The sequence below is a fragment of the Porcisia hertigi genome, chromosome 27 (assembly GCF_017918235.1).
Source record: "Porcisia hertigi strain C119 chromosome 27, whole genome shotgun sequence".
Lineage (NCBI taxonomy): Eukaryota > Euglenozoa > Kinetoplastea > Trypanosomatida > Trypanosomatidae > Porcisia > Porcisia hertigi.
In genome coordinates, this window is record NC_090586.1 from 600,537 (window position 1) to 618,458 (window position 17,922).

At 55.7% G+C, this 17,922-nt stretch overlaps 5 protein-coding genes across 5 annotated transcripts; all 5 read left to right on the forward strand.

Annotated features, from left to right (window-relative positions):
• Positions 1-1,420: 1,420 nt before the first annotated feature.
• On the forward strand, positions 1,421-2,068 carry JKF63_03326 (uncharacterized protein; the record flags this gene model as incomplete). The annotated part of the gene is made up of 1 exon (XM_067899330.1): positions 1,421-2,068. The coding sequence occupies one exon, from the start codon at positions 1,421-1,423 to the stop codon at positions 2,066-2,068; it is 648 nt and encodes a 215-aa protein (XP_067756120.1).
• A 2,100-nt stretch (positions 2,069-4,168) lies between these two features.
• JKF63_03327 (uncharacterized protein) lies at positions 4,169-6,727 on the forward strand (the record flags this gene model as incomplete). Its single annotated transcript, XM_067899331.1, has 1 exon — positions 4,169-6,727. One exon carries the CDS (start codon positions 4,169-4,171, stop codon positions 6,725-6,727), a length of 2,559 nt encoding a protein of 852 aa, XP_067756121.1.
• A 1,795-nt stretch (positions 6,728-8,522) lies between these two features.
• JKF63_03328 (uncharacterized protein) lies at positions 8,523-9,527 on the forward strand (the record flags this gene model as incomplete). Its single annotated transcript, XM_067899332.1, has 1 exon — positions 8,523-9,527. The coding sequence occupies one exon, from the start codon at positions 8,523-8,525 to the stop codon at positions 9,525-9,527; it is 1,005 nt and encodes a 334-aa protein (XP_067756122.1).
• Positions 9,528-10,951: 1,424 nt separating this feature from the next.
• JKF63_03329 (uncharacterized protein) lies at positions 10,952-11,956 on the forward strand (the record flags this gene model as incomplete). Its single annotated transcript, XM_067899333.1, has 1 exon — positions 10,952-11,956. One exon carries the CDS (start codon positions 10,952-10,954, stop codon positions 11,954-11,956), a length of 1,005 nt encoding a protein of 334 aa, XP_067756123.1.
• A 1,156-nt stretch (positions 11,957-13,112) lies between these two features.
• JKF63_03330 (uncharacterized protein) lies at positions 13,113-17,153 on the forward strand (the record flags this gene model as incomplete). Its single annotated transcript, XM_067899334.1, has 1 exon — positions 13,113-17,153. The coding sequence occupies one exon, from the start codon at positions 13,113-13,115 to the stop codon at positions 17,151-17,153; it is 4,041 nt and encodes a 1,346-aa protein (XP_067756124.1).
• Between the last annotated feature and the right edge of the window lie 769 nt (positions 17,154-17,922).

Here is a 17,922-nt window from a genome sequence, read left to right on the forward strand (position 1 = left end):
CACGCTTTGTTTCGAGGTGTCTGTCGGTGTCGCAGCGTGTTCTGTATGCACCCTGACGATGCACACGGCCTCTTTAAGGCTCGTTCCCACCCACGCGTATCCTCGCGTCTGGGTGTAAATACTGCCTCTCGACGTTTGTCCCTTCCCTCGGCTTTTTTTCGCCGTGCGTTTCCATTTTCCCTCGTACTCTCCCCCCGTTCTATTTTTTTTTTCGCCTCTCCTTCGCTCATATATGTAATATTTGTATGTATATATGTGTATGTATATATTTGTGTGTGTGCGTGTGTGCATGCGGTGGCTGGGTTGTCTTGTGTCGTTGCGGTGTCATGGCATCGTGATGCGCTCTCATCCATGCCTGCATGCACACTTTCACATTTATGTATCTCTCGCTCCACGGCGATACTTGAACTGCTGCCGCTGCCGCTAAGCATCGGTCGCTTCCTTTCGACCCACCCACACACACACACACACACACTATATATATTCGATATATCTACGTTCTCGGTTTACTGCTTATTTTTTCCTTTCTTTCCCTTCCCTCCCTCACTCTCTCTATACAGCGCTTGTAGTCTTTCCACCAACGCTCTCCCTTTTCGTATTGTATTCTCCTCACTACATTTGAGGATCTCTTCACTTGCATTGAAGCCTACACACAGACACCTCCAGTCAGACACGTGTACCTCTTTCCCTCCTCCCCCCTTACGCAGTCTGTGTGAGTGTGGGCCCGGGTGTGATTCATCATCACTGCGTCTTTTGCTTCTTGGAGGAGGGGTACCACTGGGATCAAGGTGATTTGGACCGCCTCTCTTCCCCTGCTGTCGTTGCAACCGACTCGTCGTTATTTGCTTCACTCTTCTCTCCCCTTTGGCCTTCTTGGGTTTCATTCGCTCGTGTCGATCTAAGCGCTTTTCCTTTTCCCCTGCAACTTTTTCCGCCGCCTTGGCTGCGCTCATTCCCTTTCGCGTTCCCCGTCTCTCCACCCCCTCTGCTGCTGCCGCCTCTTGACACCTTCCCTCTTCCCCTCCTCCCTCACGACTGTGTGCGTGAGCGAGTCTGGTTTGCATTTGAAGTGTATTTCCGTCCCTCACTTTTTTCTTTTTGGCCCTGTCCTGTTTTGTTTTGGTCACACCTTCGCCATCTCGCGCTTTCATTCGTATCAGTGCGCGCTGCCTTTTTTAAAAAATCTATCATCTGCCGTCTCTCGCTCTCGCTCCCCTGCACCCTTCTCTCTCCTCTTCACCGTGAGAGTTCAGCTCGCATATACCCACGCTCAGAACCGTAGATCCCACTTGAACAACAACAGAAAAACAAATATTTGTATTTATATATTTATATATAGTTGGTGGTCGTCCCTCGTACTTGTTTACATCGGTGCTGAAGCGAAAGGAGGACACGCATCCGCCCCCCCAAAAAAAAAAAGATGGGCCTCACCGACCTTTTTCACCGCGAGACGCCGCAGGAAAAGATACGCAAGTACCGGCGCCAACTAGACCGCACCTGCCGTGATCTTGACCGCGAGCGCAACAAGCTGACCTCGCAGGAGCGCAAGATTATAATGGAGATGAAGAAGATGGCCAAGCAAGACCAAGTGGACGCGGTACGGATCATGGCCCGCGACCTGGTGCGTACACGCAAATACGGTCAGAAAATGTATCGCATGCGTACTCAGATCCAGGGTGTGTCACTGCGCATGCAGACAATGCAATCCTCGTCCCAACTGGCGGATGCAATGAAGAATGTGACCAAGGCGATGCGCTCCATGAACACGAAGATGAACATTCCGGAGATGCAGAAAATCATGCGCGAGTTTGAGAAGCAGAATGAAATGATGGGCATGAAGGAGGAGATGATGAACGACGCTGTCGATGATGCCATGGACGACGACGGCATGGAGGAGGAAGAAACTGAGCAGGAGATTCAGAAGGTAATGGATGAAGCCGGGCTCGACTTCCGCACGAAGATTGGCATCACGGATACGACACTGCCACAGAGGGGCACCGAGACTCAAGGGGAGACAGACGAGGAGCTGGATGCCCGTTTGGCCGCACTGAAGACATCCATGAAGTAAACCATGAGCAAGTCGCACCATAGGGGGGGGGGGAATCCCTCTCTCTCTGCGCCCATGAGAAATGTCCGAAAAAATGAGAGGGGATGTGGGCTCGAGGAGGAGCACGTATGCGGTCCTGCGCTGTTTCTGATTGGCATGCTCATGTGCGCACAGATGGATTGTCACCACATGTCCTTCGCATCGTGAGGGGTTGTGCTGCGTGCACGTCGGTGTTCTGCTCGGGAGGAAAAACGAATTCCAGAAAGGGAGCGTGGTTACCCAGAAGTGCATCGCAGAAAAGAGTACCGCAATCTGTAAATATATACAAAAAGGGAACGAAAAACAAACAAGCAGGATTCTGTGTGTGTGGGGTGGGGGGGGGGCGACCCCGCAATATTTAGTGCGCGTTTTCTTCAGCTCACCTTCTACCCACCGGACATCTCTTGTTGTTCACTTTGTGTGTGTGTGTGGCGGCCATTTTCTCGGGGGAGGGGGGGGGGTGCGCATGTTCCCCTCCCCTTCTGTGGTCTGCCTGTCTCGGCCTGTATCCGCTCTCCTCCCCCCCTTTCCCCGTGTTTGGGTGTTTTTTTTTGTCTTGCCGCTTTTTTTTTTGCTCTTTTATGCTTTTTTTTCCTTCTGTGGTGCTACCCTCGTTTCTTCCTCCTCTTCTCCCTACCTCAATCCTTTACTCCTCCCCACCCCTTTTTCGACTGGACGATTTCTTTTTTTTTTCATCTTGGGTTTGCTTGCCTCTTATCGCTGCTCACTTGTTCAAATGTCTGTCTGCCCCCTTGCCCCCGTTATCGTTACACTGCCGTGCTGCGCTCTCTATGTTTTTATTGCGTTTTTCTTTGTCTAACGTTCTACCCCCCGCCCCGAGGACGGGACCACACCTCTCCGCGTGCGGATGTGGGGCATAGGGGGAGGGGGGTGGCGCCGGGGGCTAAAGCCAGATTTGGTGAGCGCTTGTATCGGTGCTCGTTCGTAGGTCATTCCAGGCCTCAGTGCGCAACACTTGTGCACTTGCTGAGACCACGGGGGCTGGTTGTTCTTGATTGTGCTCTAAGATACATCCTCGGCGCGCCGTGCGCGAGGCCTTGGTGTGACGCCAAGTTCTCGTAGACGCTCAGAGTACTCGTGACTCCCTCCAGCCTACTCATGTGGCGTCGATTGCTTTCTCTCGCCTTGGGCCCATCGCAGGTGTGCGCATTTCTTTGTGTCTACATCCGATAATAGAGAGTGGGGGGGAGGGAGGGAGGGAGGGGGCACACATGCGGAGCAGCGTCGTGTCGCGACGGTTGAGGGTGTTGCGTGAAAACAGCTTCCCTTTATAGGCAGGATTTCCCTCACTAGTTTGGATCTTCACACCGCAACAGTTTACTCCGTATATATATCTGCATACATATATATGTATATGTAAAGAAGAGCGGAGAAGCTCACAGTGATTGAAGGGGGCAGCCATTCCGGTATCGCGGTGGCGCATTAGAGCACGACAACCCTGCGTGCCTCTCCTTGCCCCCCCCCCCCCCCCCCTCCCGCTGCCGGGTCGCCTGTTGTCTTTTTTTCTGCATGCTGACTTAAAACAGACACTGAGGTGAAGTTTGTCTGTGTGTATGTGTGTGAGGCGTACCCTCCCCCTTTTTTCTCTATTCGTATCTCTTTTGAGCGTTACACGACGTATTTAGTGGTGCTGGATGACCTCAGCCAACATATCGTCCATCTCTCCTTGCTTGCTGCTAATGAGTGCCCAAAGATGGCGGTGCGTGCGTGCGTGTCGTGCATCGCCGCCTGTCTTTTTTTTTTAGCTGTGTTCTTGTAGATGCGTTTTCGAATATCTGTGCATGCGCTTCATCAACTTCGTGGTTCATAGTCATCCTGCTCTGCTTCCTCTCCTCCCTCTTTTATTATTTTTACATGTATGCCGAGTTTTCTTTTCTCCTGCTTACACGCATCATTACTGATAAACAAACATGGCTACCATGTGAAACGCTGAGGCTAACCATTAGTCCTCCCCACCTCCTCCCATCTTGCTGCTCCCACGTGCACCTGTCACTCATTTTTTTTTTTGCACCTCCGTCTCTGTTCTCGAGGGCGGCCTCCAGAACCGCACAATAGGGAGAGATGAGCTCGTCGTCTATACTTGACCTAAACCGGAAGTGGTTTATGGTTCCACTGCCTTTGCGCACCTGCAGTCTGCGCGATGTGGCCAACACCACTGTCACCAAGGAGCAGATGGACTCGTACTTCCAGGAAGCACAGTCTATCCTGGATAGTGAGAGCAAAGCGGCGCAGGCGGACCGCGGTCGATGGTACAGCTCACAATTCATGAGCCGCGGTACGACATCTGACAAAATCGCTTCTGCCGCAGTAAAACTCGTGGATACGGACTTCATGTTTTACCTGGACGGGTTCACGCTGCTTTTTGACACAGCGCGCACTGACACGCATCACTATGAGGCCGCGCTGAAGGCTCTGGCGGCTGTGTGGCCAAAGCTGTTGCCCCCCCGCCCCTTGAAGCGCTTTGTTTCGCAGTACTTCGCCACACTACCAACAGAGGAGGCGGCGCGCAAGACCACACTCGTCTACTGGTACATCGAGGACTATCTGAAGCGCACCTATGCTCAGTTCCTGTCCTTGAGCGAGGCGATGCTAAAGGACCGCATTGTGCAGCGCCGCGATACGTGGCTGGATGTTGTGGGGAAGCTGCTTTGCTCCGTCGCGGAGAGCCGCAGTACCGCCATGGCGATGATGATCGATAAACTGGGCGACCCCGTCTCTAGCGTTGCGCACAAGGCTTATCACCACTTGCTGAAGCTTCTCTCCGAATCCTCTACACACCAGTCAATGTTGTTCACGGAGCTCGAGAAGATCATCTTCATGAAAAATTGCCCCCTGCGGACGATGCGCAACGCTGCCAATGTGATGAATCAGCTCGTCTTCAGCAAGGAGGAGCGTAAACTGGCGCTCAAGTGCGTGCAAACATACCTTAGCCTCTTTCGCCAGATCGTCCTCACTGGGAACGTCGACTCGACAGTGATGACGGCCGTCATTGTCGGGTTGCGCCGCGCCTTTCCGTATGCAGGGGTCGATTTGGCCCCACTGGAGGAACACCTCAATGCTCTTTTCATTCTCGCCAACACGGGAAATTTTCAGCAACGCGTGGCCACGCTCACGCTGCTGCAGCTTCTCGCCTCCCACAAAGGCACGGCGGAGTCGTTCCTCAATCGCTGGTATCGCACGCTCTACGGACTTCTGTTGCTTTCGCCAAAGCAGATACCGCAGTCGGCGCAGCTCACCAACTTTTTCTCTCTCTTGCATAAAGCGATGCGCGCCGACACGTCGAAGGCGCGTGTGGCCGCCTTCGTTCACCGACTGCTACAGCGGGCCATCTTCTTCAACGACGCCATGATATGCGCAGTGCTGTTGCTAGTCGGTGAGATGTCGCAGGCTCACCCGCACGTACGCAATATGCTCAAGGCGCACGCAAACCCAGCCGCCGCCTCCGCTGCAATCGCACCGAAAGGAAAGGCTCCCGGTGGCACGATCCCCAACGCCGCCGCCGCCGCCGCCGCCGCCGCCGCCTCCGCCGCCGCCTCCGCCTCCAGCTCCTGCTACGATCCCAAGGCTCGTGAACCGCTCTTTGCGAACGCCGCCAGCGAGTGTGTTTGGACGCTCAACGTGCTCTCGCGCCATTCGCATCCGTCTGTTGTCAAGCTGTCCGTCTTGCTGCTCTTTGGCGAAGACATTGTCTTTGATGTGCACCCGTTGGATGACATGACACCACTGAATTTTCTGAACATGTTTGTCGACGCCAAGGCCAACGTGAAGGATGATGATGACGCCGCCTCAAAAGGAGGCAACACAACCACAGGGATTTCTGTCTTCCACCGCGCGTCGCACAAGGCCAGTCTGCCAAGCACGTCCGACCCGTACTTCATCAACGCCAGCGCACAGGATGTGGATGTGGCGGCACTCTTTTTGCACCGGTACGCCGTACAGCGGCAGCGGTTCCTTGAGGGTTTGTCACAGGTGCGCTCTACTTGGGGCGACACGAGCGGTGAGGCCGATGTAGCGATGCGCGTGACGAACCTTGACGCGGCGCTCTTTGGCCCCTCTGGCACGCTGGCCGACCCCGCAGAGACGGTGAGCGCAGTGGCCGCGTCGTCTGGTACCAAGAAGTCGACTGCGGCAACAAAGCGCACGTCAGCCAAGGACAGGGATGCGGAGGTGTCTTCCTCGGAGGACGAGTCAGACAGCGTCGGTGATGGTGTGGAGGACTTCGACGCCGAAGCGGGTGGTGGCGACCTCGAGTGGGGTCCGGATGACGAAGCGGCCTACGACGCTGAGCTTGACGACGAGGAAGTTGAGAGTGCGGAGGACGAAGACGAGGCCGACGACGAGGATGCTCTTGGCGGAAGAACTGCAGCGGCAATCGCCACGGCCGATGAGGGTGGTGACTTTAGCGAGCTCCTTGAGGCGAACGCGAAGGAGATCTCGAAGAAGCGCAAACGCGAGATGGACTGGCTCGAGGCCCGTTCAGCTGGTGGTGGCGGCAGCGGGTCCGGCTTCGGTCGCGGTCGCGGTCGCGGAGGTGCCTCTCCATACGGTCGCGGTCGCCAGCGCGGCGGGTTTGCTTCTCGCGGTCGGGGTAACGGTGGCTTCAAGCGTGGTCGCTACTAAGTCTTTCTAAAAAAAAACAGAAGATCATCGTGCGGTGCTCATCCCCCCCCCTCCCCCTCGGCGCCGAATCTACGCGCTGCACCTGTCGTGTTGCGCGCTGTGTAGCCATACGCTCCTGCTTCTCCGAGGTTTTTGCTGATGGTCGGTGTGGTGCGCTCTTCAACTCCTTTGTGTCGTCTGTATATCTGTATATATATATATATACACACATATACATGACACAAATGCTTGGCTTCGTCGAACGCTAAGATGTGTTGCCCGCGTCTACACGCGTGTTTGTGAGGCGGTGCGCTGATATCCCTGTTGTTTTTTTCCTTTTCCCCTCTTTCAGGCGCAATTGACAGTTACGATGGTGGTGAACGTTGAAGGTGGTTTTTTTTTCTGGCGACCAAAGAGAAGCTGTATTTTTTTTTTCTCCTCCGGTGTGAAGGCAGTGCCTGCGTGTGTGTGTGTGTGTGTGTAAAGGTGTACGTTTGGGTGGAAAGAATTCTGGTGGTGTGCGGGTGTTTGTGCCCCCTCCTCCTCCTCTCTCTCTTTCTCTCTCCCCCCTCCCTCCCCTTACCCCGCGCATCGATTTCCCATCATCTCAGTCCAGGTACACGCGGCCTTTCGTTTACGTTTAATGAGTGACACGGTGCAAAGCCACGATTAACCACAACAGAGAAGGGGAGAGTATTTCTTCCCTCCTTTTTTGTCATGGACGTTATAACTAACGACAAGGAGTACGCAAACAAACAAATAACCAAAGGGCTGCACTGGTGTACTCCACCCCCCTCCCTCCCTCCCCCGGGGGAGAAAGGAGGGGGTGGAGTACACCATGTCGAAGCCGCTTTAACCCGATCGTTGAAGGGGAGGAGGAGGAGGTGCGTGCGAAAGCCGAAAGGAAAGTCTTTCCACGTACAGCCTTGTCAAATTGGCGGCATGAAAAACGCCCGACACAGAGTTTGGATCGGGGAAGAGATTCGGAAAGGAAGGGAAAAAAAGCAGGTGCCACTTTGGCAGTAACGGCACTTCGTACAGGGCGGCAACTCACACAAATTAGGTGCTGCCCTCCTCCAATGAAGACATTTGAGTGGGACGTCCGCATGGAATTGGTGCGTCGGACCGCTCTTTGTCTTCACCCCCCTCCCCCCTCCTTCCCTCCCTCCCTCCCCCAAATATCTTTTTCTTTATGGGAGGAGGAGAGGCGCAACCCTATTTTGCTGTGTAGCCTTGACGAATTTGTGCGTGTGGCGTCCCTGTGGAGTTCATCCTGCACACTGTTGCGCGGGGCATCCTCATTTTGCATGCATTTTAGAATCCTAATCCCCTCCTGCTCTCCACCTGTTTGCCCCCCCCCCCTCCCCCCATCCCATTACTTCCCTTCTCTTGGGCTCCTGCTCAATGCGAGCTTCTGCATGTGTGCGTGTGTGTGTGTGTGCCGCCCCCGGCCGCATTGCACGACCTTCCCACCATACATGATGGGGTTATAGTATCACCGCCTATTTTTTTTCCTCCCCCTTAAAAAAACCACTCAGTACACAAGGTATCCCCCCTCCCCCTCTGCCTCTCTCCCCCATTCCCCATTTTTTTTTTTCATACCGTCTTGGACACAACACACTTTGAGTGATTTCTCGAGGACGGCCTTCTCACGACACACGAATTGCGGTGGATTCACCAACGGGGGGATTCAACGCTTTTGGCTTCGGTTAGCATAAAAGGCATCATTTAACATTTTCCCGGTGTGCTGCTCGCTCCTTCCCTCCTTCCCTCCCTCGCTCCCCCCTCCTGCCGCCGCCGCCAAAAAAAAAAGATAATGCCTTCTCTTCCCACCAAGACATTCTCAAATGCCACGGCTGCTACAAAGCGTGCCGAGGCGGAGCAGCTCACCCGCCTCATGACTCTCTACCGTGCCCTGTGTGTGCACCACGACGAACTGGGGATGGAGATTGTGCTCAATGACATTCTTGCCTTCCTCACCAGCACTCACCAGCACGAGCAGGCGGAGGCGTTTATTGCGACATGTAATATTACGCTGCCGCACCGCGCAAACAACCAGGCGGCTCGTTATTTTTATTACGTTGGTCTCACACGGGCACTGCGACTGGAGTACGTGGACGCGCATCAATGCCTGCAGCAAGCTCTCCGCAAGGCACCGGAGCGCGCCTTCGGCTTCCGGATTGCTGCGACGAAGCTGTCCTTGGTCGTGCAGCTGCTTCTCGGCGAGATTCCACCGCGATCTGATTTTCTCGCCAAGGACATGCGTGACAGCCTCGCGCCGTATTTGCAGCTTGCCTCGTGCGTGCGCTTTGGCAAGGTGGATCGCTTCATGACGGTGCTGCGCGAGCACCGATTGACCTTCGAACACGACCGGACCCACTCTCTTATCCTGCGGGTTCACCAGCACGTCATCAAGACGGGACTGCGCCGCATCTGCCAAGCGTACAGTCGCATCAGCATATCCGACGTCTGCTCAAAGCTGGCTATGAGCAACGTGTCCGATGCGGAGTACATTCTTTCCAAGGCTATCCACGATGGCGTTATTGACGCCGTTCTCGATAGCGAAAAAGGCGAGCTCATCTCGAGTGACAGCATCGATGTCTACTCCACTTCTGAACCACTTTACGCACTGCAGCGCCGCATCCAGTTCTTGAATTTGACGCACAATGACGCCAAGCGCGCCATGCGCTACGACGTGACGGACCCAGAGATTGTTGAGGAGCGTCGAAAGGAGGCCAAGGCGGAGCGCGACGAGCTGGAGCGTGCTATCCAGGATGAGTCCACCGGGATGGAGAACGTGAACTTTGAGGATGGCCTGTAGAGGATGAGGGGGTGCCCCCAATCGCACGTCGGCGTATCTGTCGGATGTCATGTTTGGTGCATTAGAAGATCCTTTCTACCGCAGAGCAATATATATATATATAGTAGAGCGACTCCGAAGCGATGGAAAAGGGCGTATGGCTGAGGGAACAGATCGACCTGCACTCTCATCCTTCTCTCGTCACTTCTCTCTTCCTCCACCACCGTGTCGCGCTCTCTGACGTAGAGTGTGCTGGTTTGTCTATGTGTGGCACTGCCGTGTACCTTTTCTCTATCCTCTTACCTCTCATCCCCCCCCTCTCGTCCATCAAACAATATATATATATATATGAGGAGGAGGAGCCTGTGAAGATTGGGCCGCTACTCTCTCCCCCCGTATCTGAAAGTGAGGGGGGTCTCAGTTTGGTGATGGTGGAGGTGGGTGAAGGTGTCCACAAGCAGTGCCGATGCCAAAGTCGTTCTCCGACCGCGTGCGTTCATGGAAGCGTTGTTGGCTCCTCTCCTTTCTCTTCCTCTCACCCCAGGTCTCTCTGTGTGTGTGTGTGTGTTTGGTACTATTCGCCGATGTTACACGTCTTGTGTCTCCGCGACACCCCTCCCCCCCCTCAAGAAAAAAAAACAGCAAAGGGGGAAACGTCATGTCGGGGATTGCGAAATGTTTTGTCCCTCCACCATTCTTTGTTGCCACGACAAAACTTGTCTTCTTTTCCTCGCCTCTCCCTCTTTTTTTTTTTGACGCTTTCTGTTGCGGCACTGCTCTCGATTGGGATATACGGTGTCACTGAATACTGGTCTCGATAGTTGGTTGTGCATCAACACGTGCGTGTGACTGGGAAACGGGGACGGGCATTGTCAAAGTATATCTCTCCCTCCCCCAACCCTTCCCCCGATTCTCACATAAGCTCGAAAAGGCAAGAGGGGTTCTGTCACCTTTGCCGTAATTCGTCCCGGGCAGCCCCCCCCCCCCTCCCCCCATCCCATTACTTCCCTTCTCTTGGGCTCCTGCTCAATGCGAGCTTCTGCATGTGTGCGTGTGTGTGTGTGTGCCGCCCCCGGCCGCATTGCACGACCTTCCCACCATACATGATGGGGTTATAGTATCACCGCCTATTTTTTTTCCTCCCCCTTAAAAAAACCACTCAGTACACAAGGTATCCCCCCCCCCCCCCCCTCTGCCTCTCTCCCCCATTCCCCATTTTTTTTTTTCATACCGTCTTGGACACAACACACTTTGAGTGATTTCTCGAGGACGGCCTTCTCACGACACACGAATTGCGGTGGATTCACCAACGGGGGGATTCAACGCTTTTGGCTTCGGTTAGCATAAAAGGCATCATTTAACATTTTCCCGGTGTGCTGCTCGCTCCTTCCCTCCTTCCCTCCCTCGCTCCCCCCTCCTGCCGCCGCCGCCAAAAAAAAAAGATAATGCCTTCTCTTCCCACCAAGACATTCTCAAATGCCACGGCTGCTACAAAGCGTGCCGAGGCGGAGCAGCTCACCCGCCTCATGACTCTCTACCGTGCCCTGTGTGTGCACCACGACGAACTGGGGATGGAGATTGTGCTCAATGACATTCTTGCCTTCCTCACCAGCACTCACCAGCACGAGCAGGCGGAGGCGTTTATTGCGACATGTAATATTACGCTGCCGCACCGCGCAAACAACCAGGCGGCTCGTTATTTTTATTACGTTGGTCTCACACGGGCACTGCGACTGGAGTACGTGGACGCGCATCAATGCCTGCAGCAAGCTCTCCGCAAGGCACCGGAGCGCGCCTTCGGCTTCCGGATTGCTGCGACGAAGCTGTCCTTGGTCGTGCAGCTGCTTCTCGGCGAGATTCCACCGCGATCTGATTTTCTCGCCAAGGACATGCGTGACAGCCTCGCGCCGTATTTGCAGCTTGCCTCGTGCGTGCGCTTTGGCAAGGTGGATCGCTTCATGACGGTGCTGCGCGAGCACCGATTGACCTTCGAACACGACCGGACCCACTCTCTTATCCTGCGGGTTCACCAGCACGTCATCAAGACGGGACTGCGCCGCATCTGCCAAGCGTACAGTCGCATCAGCATATCCGACGTCTGCTCAAAGCTGGCTATGAGCAACGTGTCCGATGCGGAGTACATTCTTTCCAAGGCTATCCACGATGGCGTTATTGACGCCGTTCTCGATAGCGAAAAAGGCGAGCTCATCTCGAGTGACAGCATCGATGTCTACTCCACTTCTGAACCACTTTACGCACTGCAGCGCCGCATCCAGTTCTTGAATTTGACGCACAATGACGCCAAGCGCGCCATGCGCTACGACGTGACGGACCCAGAGATTGTTGAGGAGCGTCGAAAGGAGGCCAAGGCGGAGCGCGACGAGCTGGAGCGTGCTATCCAGGATGAGTCCACCGGGATGGAGAACGTGAACTTTGAGGATGGCCTGTAGAGGATGAGGGGGTGCCCCCAATCGCACGTCGGCGTATCTGTCGGATGTCATGTTTGGTGCATTAGAAGATCCTTTCTACCGCAGAGCAATATATATATATATAGTAGAGCGACTCCGAAGCGATGGAAAAGGGCGTATGGCTGAGGGAACAGATCGACCTGCACTCTCATCCTTCTCTCGTCACTTCTCTCTTCCTCCACCACCGTGTCGCGCTCTCTGACGTAGAGTGTGCTGGTTTGTCTATGTGTGGCACTGCCGTGTACCTTTTCTCTATCCTCTTACCTCTCATCCCCCCCCTCTCGTCCATCAAACAATATATATATATATATGAGGAGGAGGAGCCTGTGAAGATTGGGCCGCTACTCTCTCCCCCCGTATCTGAAAGTGAGGGGGGTCTCAGTTTGGTGATGGTGGAGGTGGGTGAAGGTGTCCACAAGCAGTGCCGATGCCAAAGTCGTTCTCCGACCGCGTGCGTTCATGGAAGCGTTGTTGGCTCCTCTCCTTTCTCTTCCTCTCACCCCAGGTCTCTCTGTGTGTGTGTGTGTGTTTGGTACTATTCGCCGATGTTACACGTCTTGTGTCTCCGCGACACCCCTCCCCCTCAAGAAAAAAAACAGCAAAGGGGAAACGTCATGTCGGGGATTGCGAAATGTTTTGTCCCTCCACCATTCTTTGTTGCCACGACAAAACTTGTCTTCTTTTCCTCGCCTCTCCCTCTTTTTTTTTTTGACGCTTTCTGTTGCGGCACTGCTCTCGATTGGGATATACGGTGTCACTGAATACTGGTCTCGATAGTTGGTTGTGCATCAACACGTGCGTGTGACTGGGAAACGGGGACGGGCATTGTCAAAGTATATCTCTCCCTCCCCCAACCCTTCCCCCGATTCTCACATAAGCTCGAAAAGGCAAGAGGGGTTCTGTCACCTTTGCCGTAATTCGTCCCGGGCAGCCCCCCCATACTTCAGGCTGCTTCGATACGGCGCTGTTCTCTTGCTCCTCCCTCCTCCAGGGAACAAACCGGTACACATTCGAGGAGGTGGTACTCATTTGTATACTCCCTCTCCCCCCCCCCCTCCCCCTCTCTCTCCCCCTGGTGTCTCGCACCAACCAAGTAGAAAGCTTCCAAACACTCAAACGAAGCTCCTTCAGGCTCAAAATGAGCACGATTATTTCACCAGACAAGAGTGACATGACAGCAACAGATGGCCTGCAGCACAGACCCTCGCTGCACGCCATCGATCTGGTGCGCAAGTTGTCACAACGTGACTCGGCGCTGCCGTTATGCATGTCTCGCGCTCAGCAAGAGGCGCGCCGGCAGTCCGCATCCGCTACAGCTGCTGGCAAGCGGCGTCATCGCCGTTCCAGTGTTTCGCAAAAAGGCTCATTCAGCGGTGCGCCAGTGGCAGTACAGACCGCAAACGGCTGGGGGGCACTGCTAAGCTTTGTGGAAGCGAGCACGGAGGTTGGGCGGGCTGTTCAAATGTGCTCCTTTTACCCCAGCATGCGCATCGGTGGTACCGCATTCGAGAACTCTCTCAACTTGGCTCACCGGCAAAGCTTCCATTTCTCTAACGGCTCGTTCAGTTCGCTGTTCCACGGCCGGACCGCGACTGGCGACGGCGGCAGCATCGTTTTCCTACCGGATGATCCGATCGGCTCTCCAATGAAGTGCACGGCAGTGGTGCCAGACTCTTCGGCAGGACTACGGGAGACACTGGAGGAATCGCGTTCCGCGCCAGAGATAAGTCAAAGTGATCTTCTTGCTGCGTGTAGCGGCAGCAGTGGGGTCCATGGCAGTATTCGTTCCTCCGCCGCCGTCGCCGCCGCCGATGCTGCCGCTCGCACACTCTCATTCTCAGGCGGTGGCAACATGGTGCAGGTGGCTTGTGCCTTGAAGCGGGCTGCTATGTGGGGGATTGTAATAACCACGGTCCTTGGACACCGCATCATGGAACTCCGCTTCCGCCGCCAGCGGCTGCGCCGAGTGCTAGAGCGTCACCTATTGCCCACACTGTTGCGGCGCAAGAAGAGGACAGGGTCAGTAGTTGTCAAGGGGACTCGATCGAGAGCTAGCGGGAACTATGGCGATGGCGCCCCGGCCGACGGTCCTAGCGCTCTCCCTGAAGGCACTTATCTGCGCGATCACAACGTCTTCTTTGACTCCCTGCACAGCGCCTCTCTTCTGCAATCTTTCGCTGAGAAGATGACGCGGCAACGCTTCTTGCCAGGAGACATCATAGCGAGAGCTGGCGACGCCAGTCAGAAGTCCTTGTACTTTCTCATCTCCGGCAAGTGTGAGGTGTGCACAGAGCGTCCGCGACCCGACGACGACAGCGCCGAGCCAGCCGACGAGATGAACGCCGCATGCGGTAGTGCTCGACAGCAGCAACGGAAAAATAGCGGCCCTGCTGCTCCGGAGCTGATCAAGGAAGTGGTCATGGCGGGTACCTCTATTGGCGGTGTATTTGGAGGTAATGCTTTCTTCCTCGGCACCTACCGTGCACTGTCACAGTGCATTGTGTGGGTGCTGCAAACCGAAGACTTTGAGCAAATCTTTAGAAAGTTTGCCGACCGTGCCATGCTGGACACATACAAAGAGGCAATACGGCAGCACAGTCTTTGGTGGCTGCAGCAGCGATACAACCCTGCCAAGTGCTACAGCTCCATTCCCATCTACCGCAAGCTCACAAGGCGCATGTCCACTTACCTGTGCGACTTCATCCCCGTTGTGAAAACGCGTGGAGAAAAATTGCTTTCTCAAGGTGACGCCGCCGGCGACGTGTACTGCCTGCTCGAGGGGACGGTGCTGCGGCGGACCATGGGTGCAGATGGAACCTACGGGGACGACGGCGTCATGCAACGCCTGGGCACCAATTCCCTCACCGCCCTCAATGTTCCAGGCCGCTATCTCATGTTCGGTGAAGAACCACACTTGGTCCCGGGAGTGCAGCCGTACACGTGCACCGTCAGTAGTCGTGTGGCACTTTTTTTCCAGATACGGGGCGAGCAGTTTGTGAACGCGCTGCTCGACGACCCGCAGCTCTACGCTCAGCTGCGCGAGCAAGTGATGCATCAGCGGCAGAGCAACATGCGTCTTCACCCCGAGTGCCTCGCCTACGTGCCTTTGCTGCAGCGCTTTCCAGCGGAGAAGCGAGAGGAGCTTGTAAAGCACGCCCAGCCGCGCGTGATTAGCCGCTCCGTCTCGGTGTGCGACCCGGGGCAGCACCTCTCTGATCTTTTTATCATTGTGAAGGGTTTCGTCCGTGATACGCGGGACTACAGCCACAAGCCTACCGCACCCCTCAAGGTTCCGGCGTCGTGTGAGGTGGAGAACCTAGATGGTACTCAGGGCGAGGACGATATCGCGCGAGCGCTCGGCGCCGGCGGTGGCGCCAAGGCATACGGGAGAAGCAACAGGCTCAGGCGGCGTCAACATGCTAGTCTGAGCCCATCATCGAAACACGCAGTGACGCGGGACACGCTTCCCGCTTCTAACGCCGGCGGCCATGCTGCTGCCGCCACTGCTGCTCTGCAGCGCTCCGATGGCGGCGCCCGCGATAGTGTAGTCGCACGACAGAGCACTGTGTCTTGCCTCTTCGAATCTGCAGTCGGCGGGGCGGCGGAAGCGGTGGAGTCGGATGGAATAGAGTGGGACTTTTCCTTCAACAATATGGAGCCCCCTTCTCCACAGGTCGCCACGATGGCCCCCGCAGAGAATTTTACGAGCCTGAAGGGAGGCGGCGCATCTGGGGCCGGCTTTGTCTGTGCGGCGTCGGGGCAGCAGCTGCTCGATTCGGCGCCGCTTGCCTACCCAAACGAGACAGAAGAAATCAATCCACCTCTGCCCCTGCAGCCGGCCCGTCGCTTTGTTTCATCACTAGCAGGCAGCTGGGAAGCTCTCTTGTTAGAGAAGTGGCCTAACGGGTGGGAGTCGGTGTCCACGGTGGAGATGTGGGTCATCCCAACCCGAATCATCCGCCTTGCCTTCAACAGCTGTCCCAAACCAGTGCAACTATCTATTTTGAACGGATTGCGGCTCGCGCAGAAGGAGGACTTGAATCTGCCGACTGTCCCACTCACAAAAATGCCACCAATGAGCATATATGCGCAGCACGGGGAAGCAGCGGTGACGGTATCGATCTCAGCTGCGAGGGGCAACAGCGCACTGCGGACAAAAGGCGCCAGCCAGCGCGGCGCTGCCAGGCAAATAGTTTCGCCCCCGCGTGCCGGTGAGTCTGTGATGTTAGGCGGCGAGGAGCATGCCATGTGCGATGCAGGTACGAAGCACTTGTCTGGTTCACTCGGTGCTGATCTGACGAAGGCGTCCACACGAAGTGGCGCGGTGAAGCCTTTCAAGGATGATTCTCGGAAGAAAGTGCGTTTACTGGTTCCTGTCACGGCCACGCAGACGGCGCATGAGGTGGTGCTGCCGCTTTTAAAGGAAGGAATCTCGCAGACGAGCCGAAACGGTGCCGAGACAGCGCAGGTTGCGTCGTCGTGTGAGGATGACACGCAGGCGAACGCGTCGCAGTCGCGGACCCAAGATGATCGTGCACGCAGCTTGCGGCGACTTCGCGAGGCAGCTGCCGCTCGAGCTCTGAGGCCTGTGCCCACAGACCCTTCCGTGAATGCCGTGCTATTGGAGTGCTACAACGGAGTCCCTGGCGCCGCCGATCCGTTGATGCTGCGTATTGTGCGCGACCCGGTGGCCGTGGTGCCGAAGCGGCCTCGTACACGTCTTGCAATGCCGGTGTCTGATTCTGCAGCAGCACAGGGGCTTCCACTGATCACGTCGTCCTCTGAAGCGTCCTCCGCGGTGGCTTGGCCAACGCTCACTCCGGCAAAGGACCGATGGTTTCAGGTCGTGCCATCGTATGAGCCCTTACCGGGAACAGTGAACGCGGCGCAGACGGTGGCTTCGCCGCCCGCGTTTACGTTGAACTCGACTGTCCTCGCAGCCGCTAGTATTTCCTCCCCCCATGAGCATACCAAGACGCTGGAAGGCCACATGGCCTACTACGCCGCGACCGTCTCTCCCAGTCATGCTCCCAGCAGGGTGGCTTTGAGTGAGGCGGCCGTCTCTGGCGCGACGGTGGCGGCGACGATACCAGGTTTAACTCCTACGCACTCCCCATCGCCGATGAGGCCGGGCATCAGTCGCTGTCAATTACCGAAGCGCTGGGCCTACGCCTCGTGAGATCCTGATGCGGCTGGTGGGCAAGAGCTGTGCGGGGGTAGGCGGGGGTGTGCGTGCGTGTGTGTGTGAGCGTGGAAAATATCTAATATGTGGTTTGTCTATCAGCTGAGGGAGGTCGGGTTGACTGCCTTTTCTGTGAGTTCTCTCCTGTTCTTCCTCCTCGTCTCTATGCGTCTGCGTGAATTTATTACGCTCTCCAACTTTCTCATGTATGTAGGAGAGCCGAAAAACTCCTCCCTCCTGCCCCTCCCTCCTGCCCCTCCCTCCCTCCCCAAGACATCGTGTGCCCAGTAAGCAATACTCTCCCACGTGGTGTTCCGGCTCAGCCCCTCCCTTTCCCGTTTCTCGAGGTGCTTTCACTGTTGTGATCAATGATGCCCCGCCCCGCCCCGCCCCACCCCTCCTCTCTCCCCCTCCCCCGCTCTCTTACATGTACATAGTTGAGATGCTGCTGTGACTTGCAATAAACTTTGCATATCTTTTTTTTTTCGTGTCACCACTGGTGTGTTTTCTCCACATTTGTTTTTCTTCCTTCTTTTCCTTTTCTGGCGGTGTTTCTCTCTCTCCTCCCCCCCTTGTATTCGTTGTCCCAGGGAACCACGACCACTACTCTCCGTCTTGGAAAAAAACAAAGAAAAAACACGCATCACATGTAGCTAACCTTTTCTCCTGTTCTTGAATGTTCCTCTTCATTCTCACTGTAATTGTCACCCCCCCTCCCTCCCTCCCCCTCCCTCCTCCTCCCTTTCCCTCTTCCTCACTCTGTGAT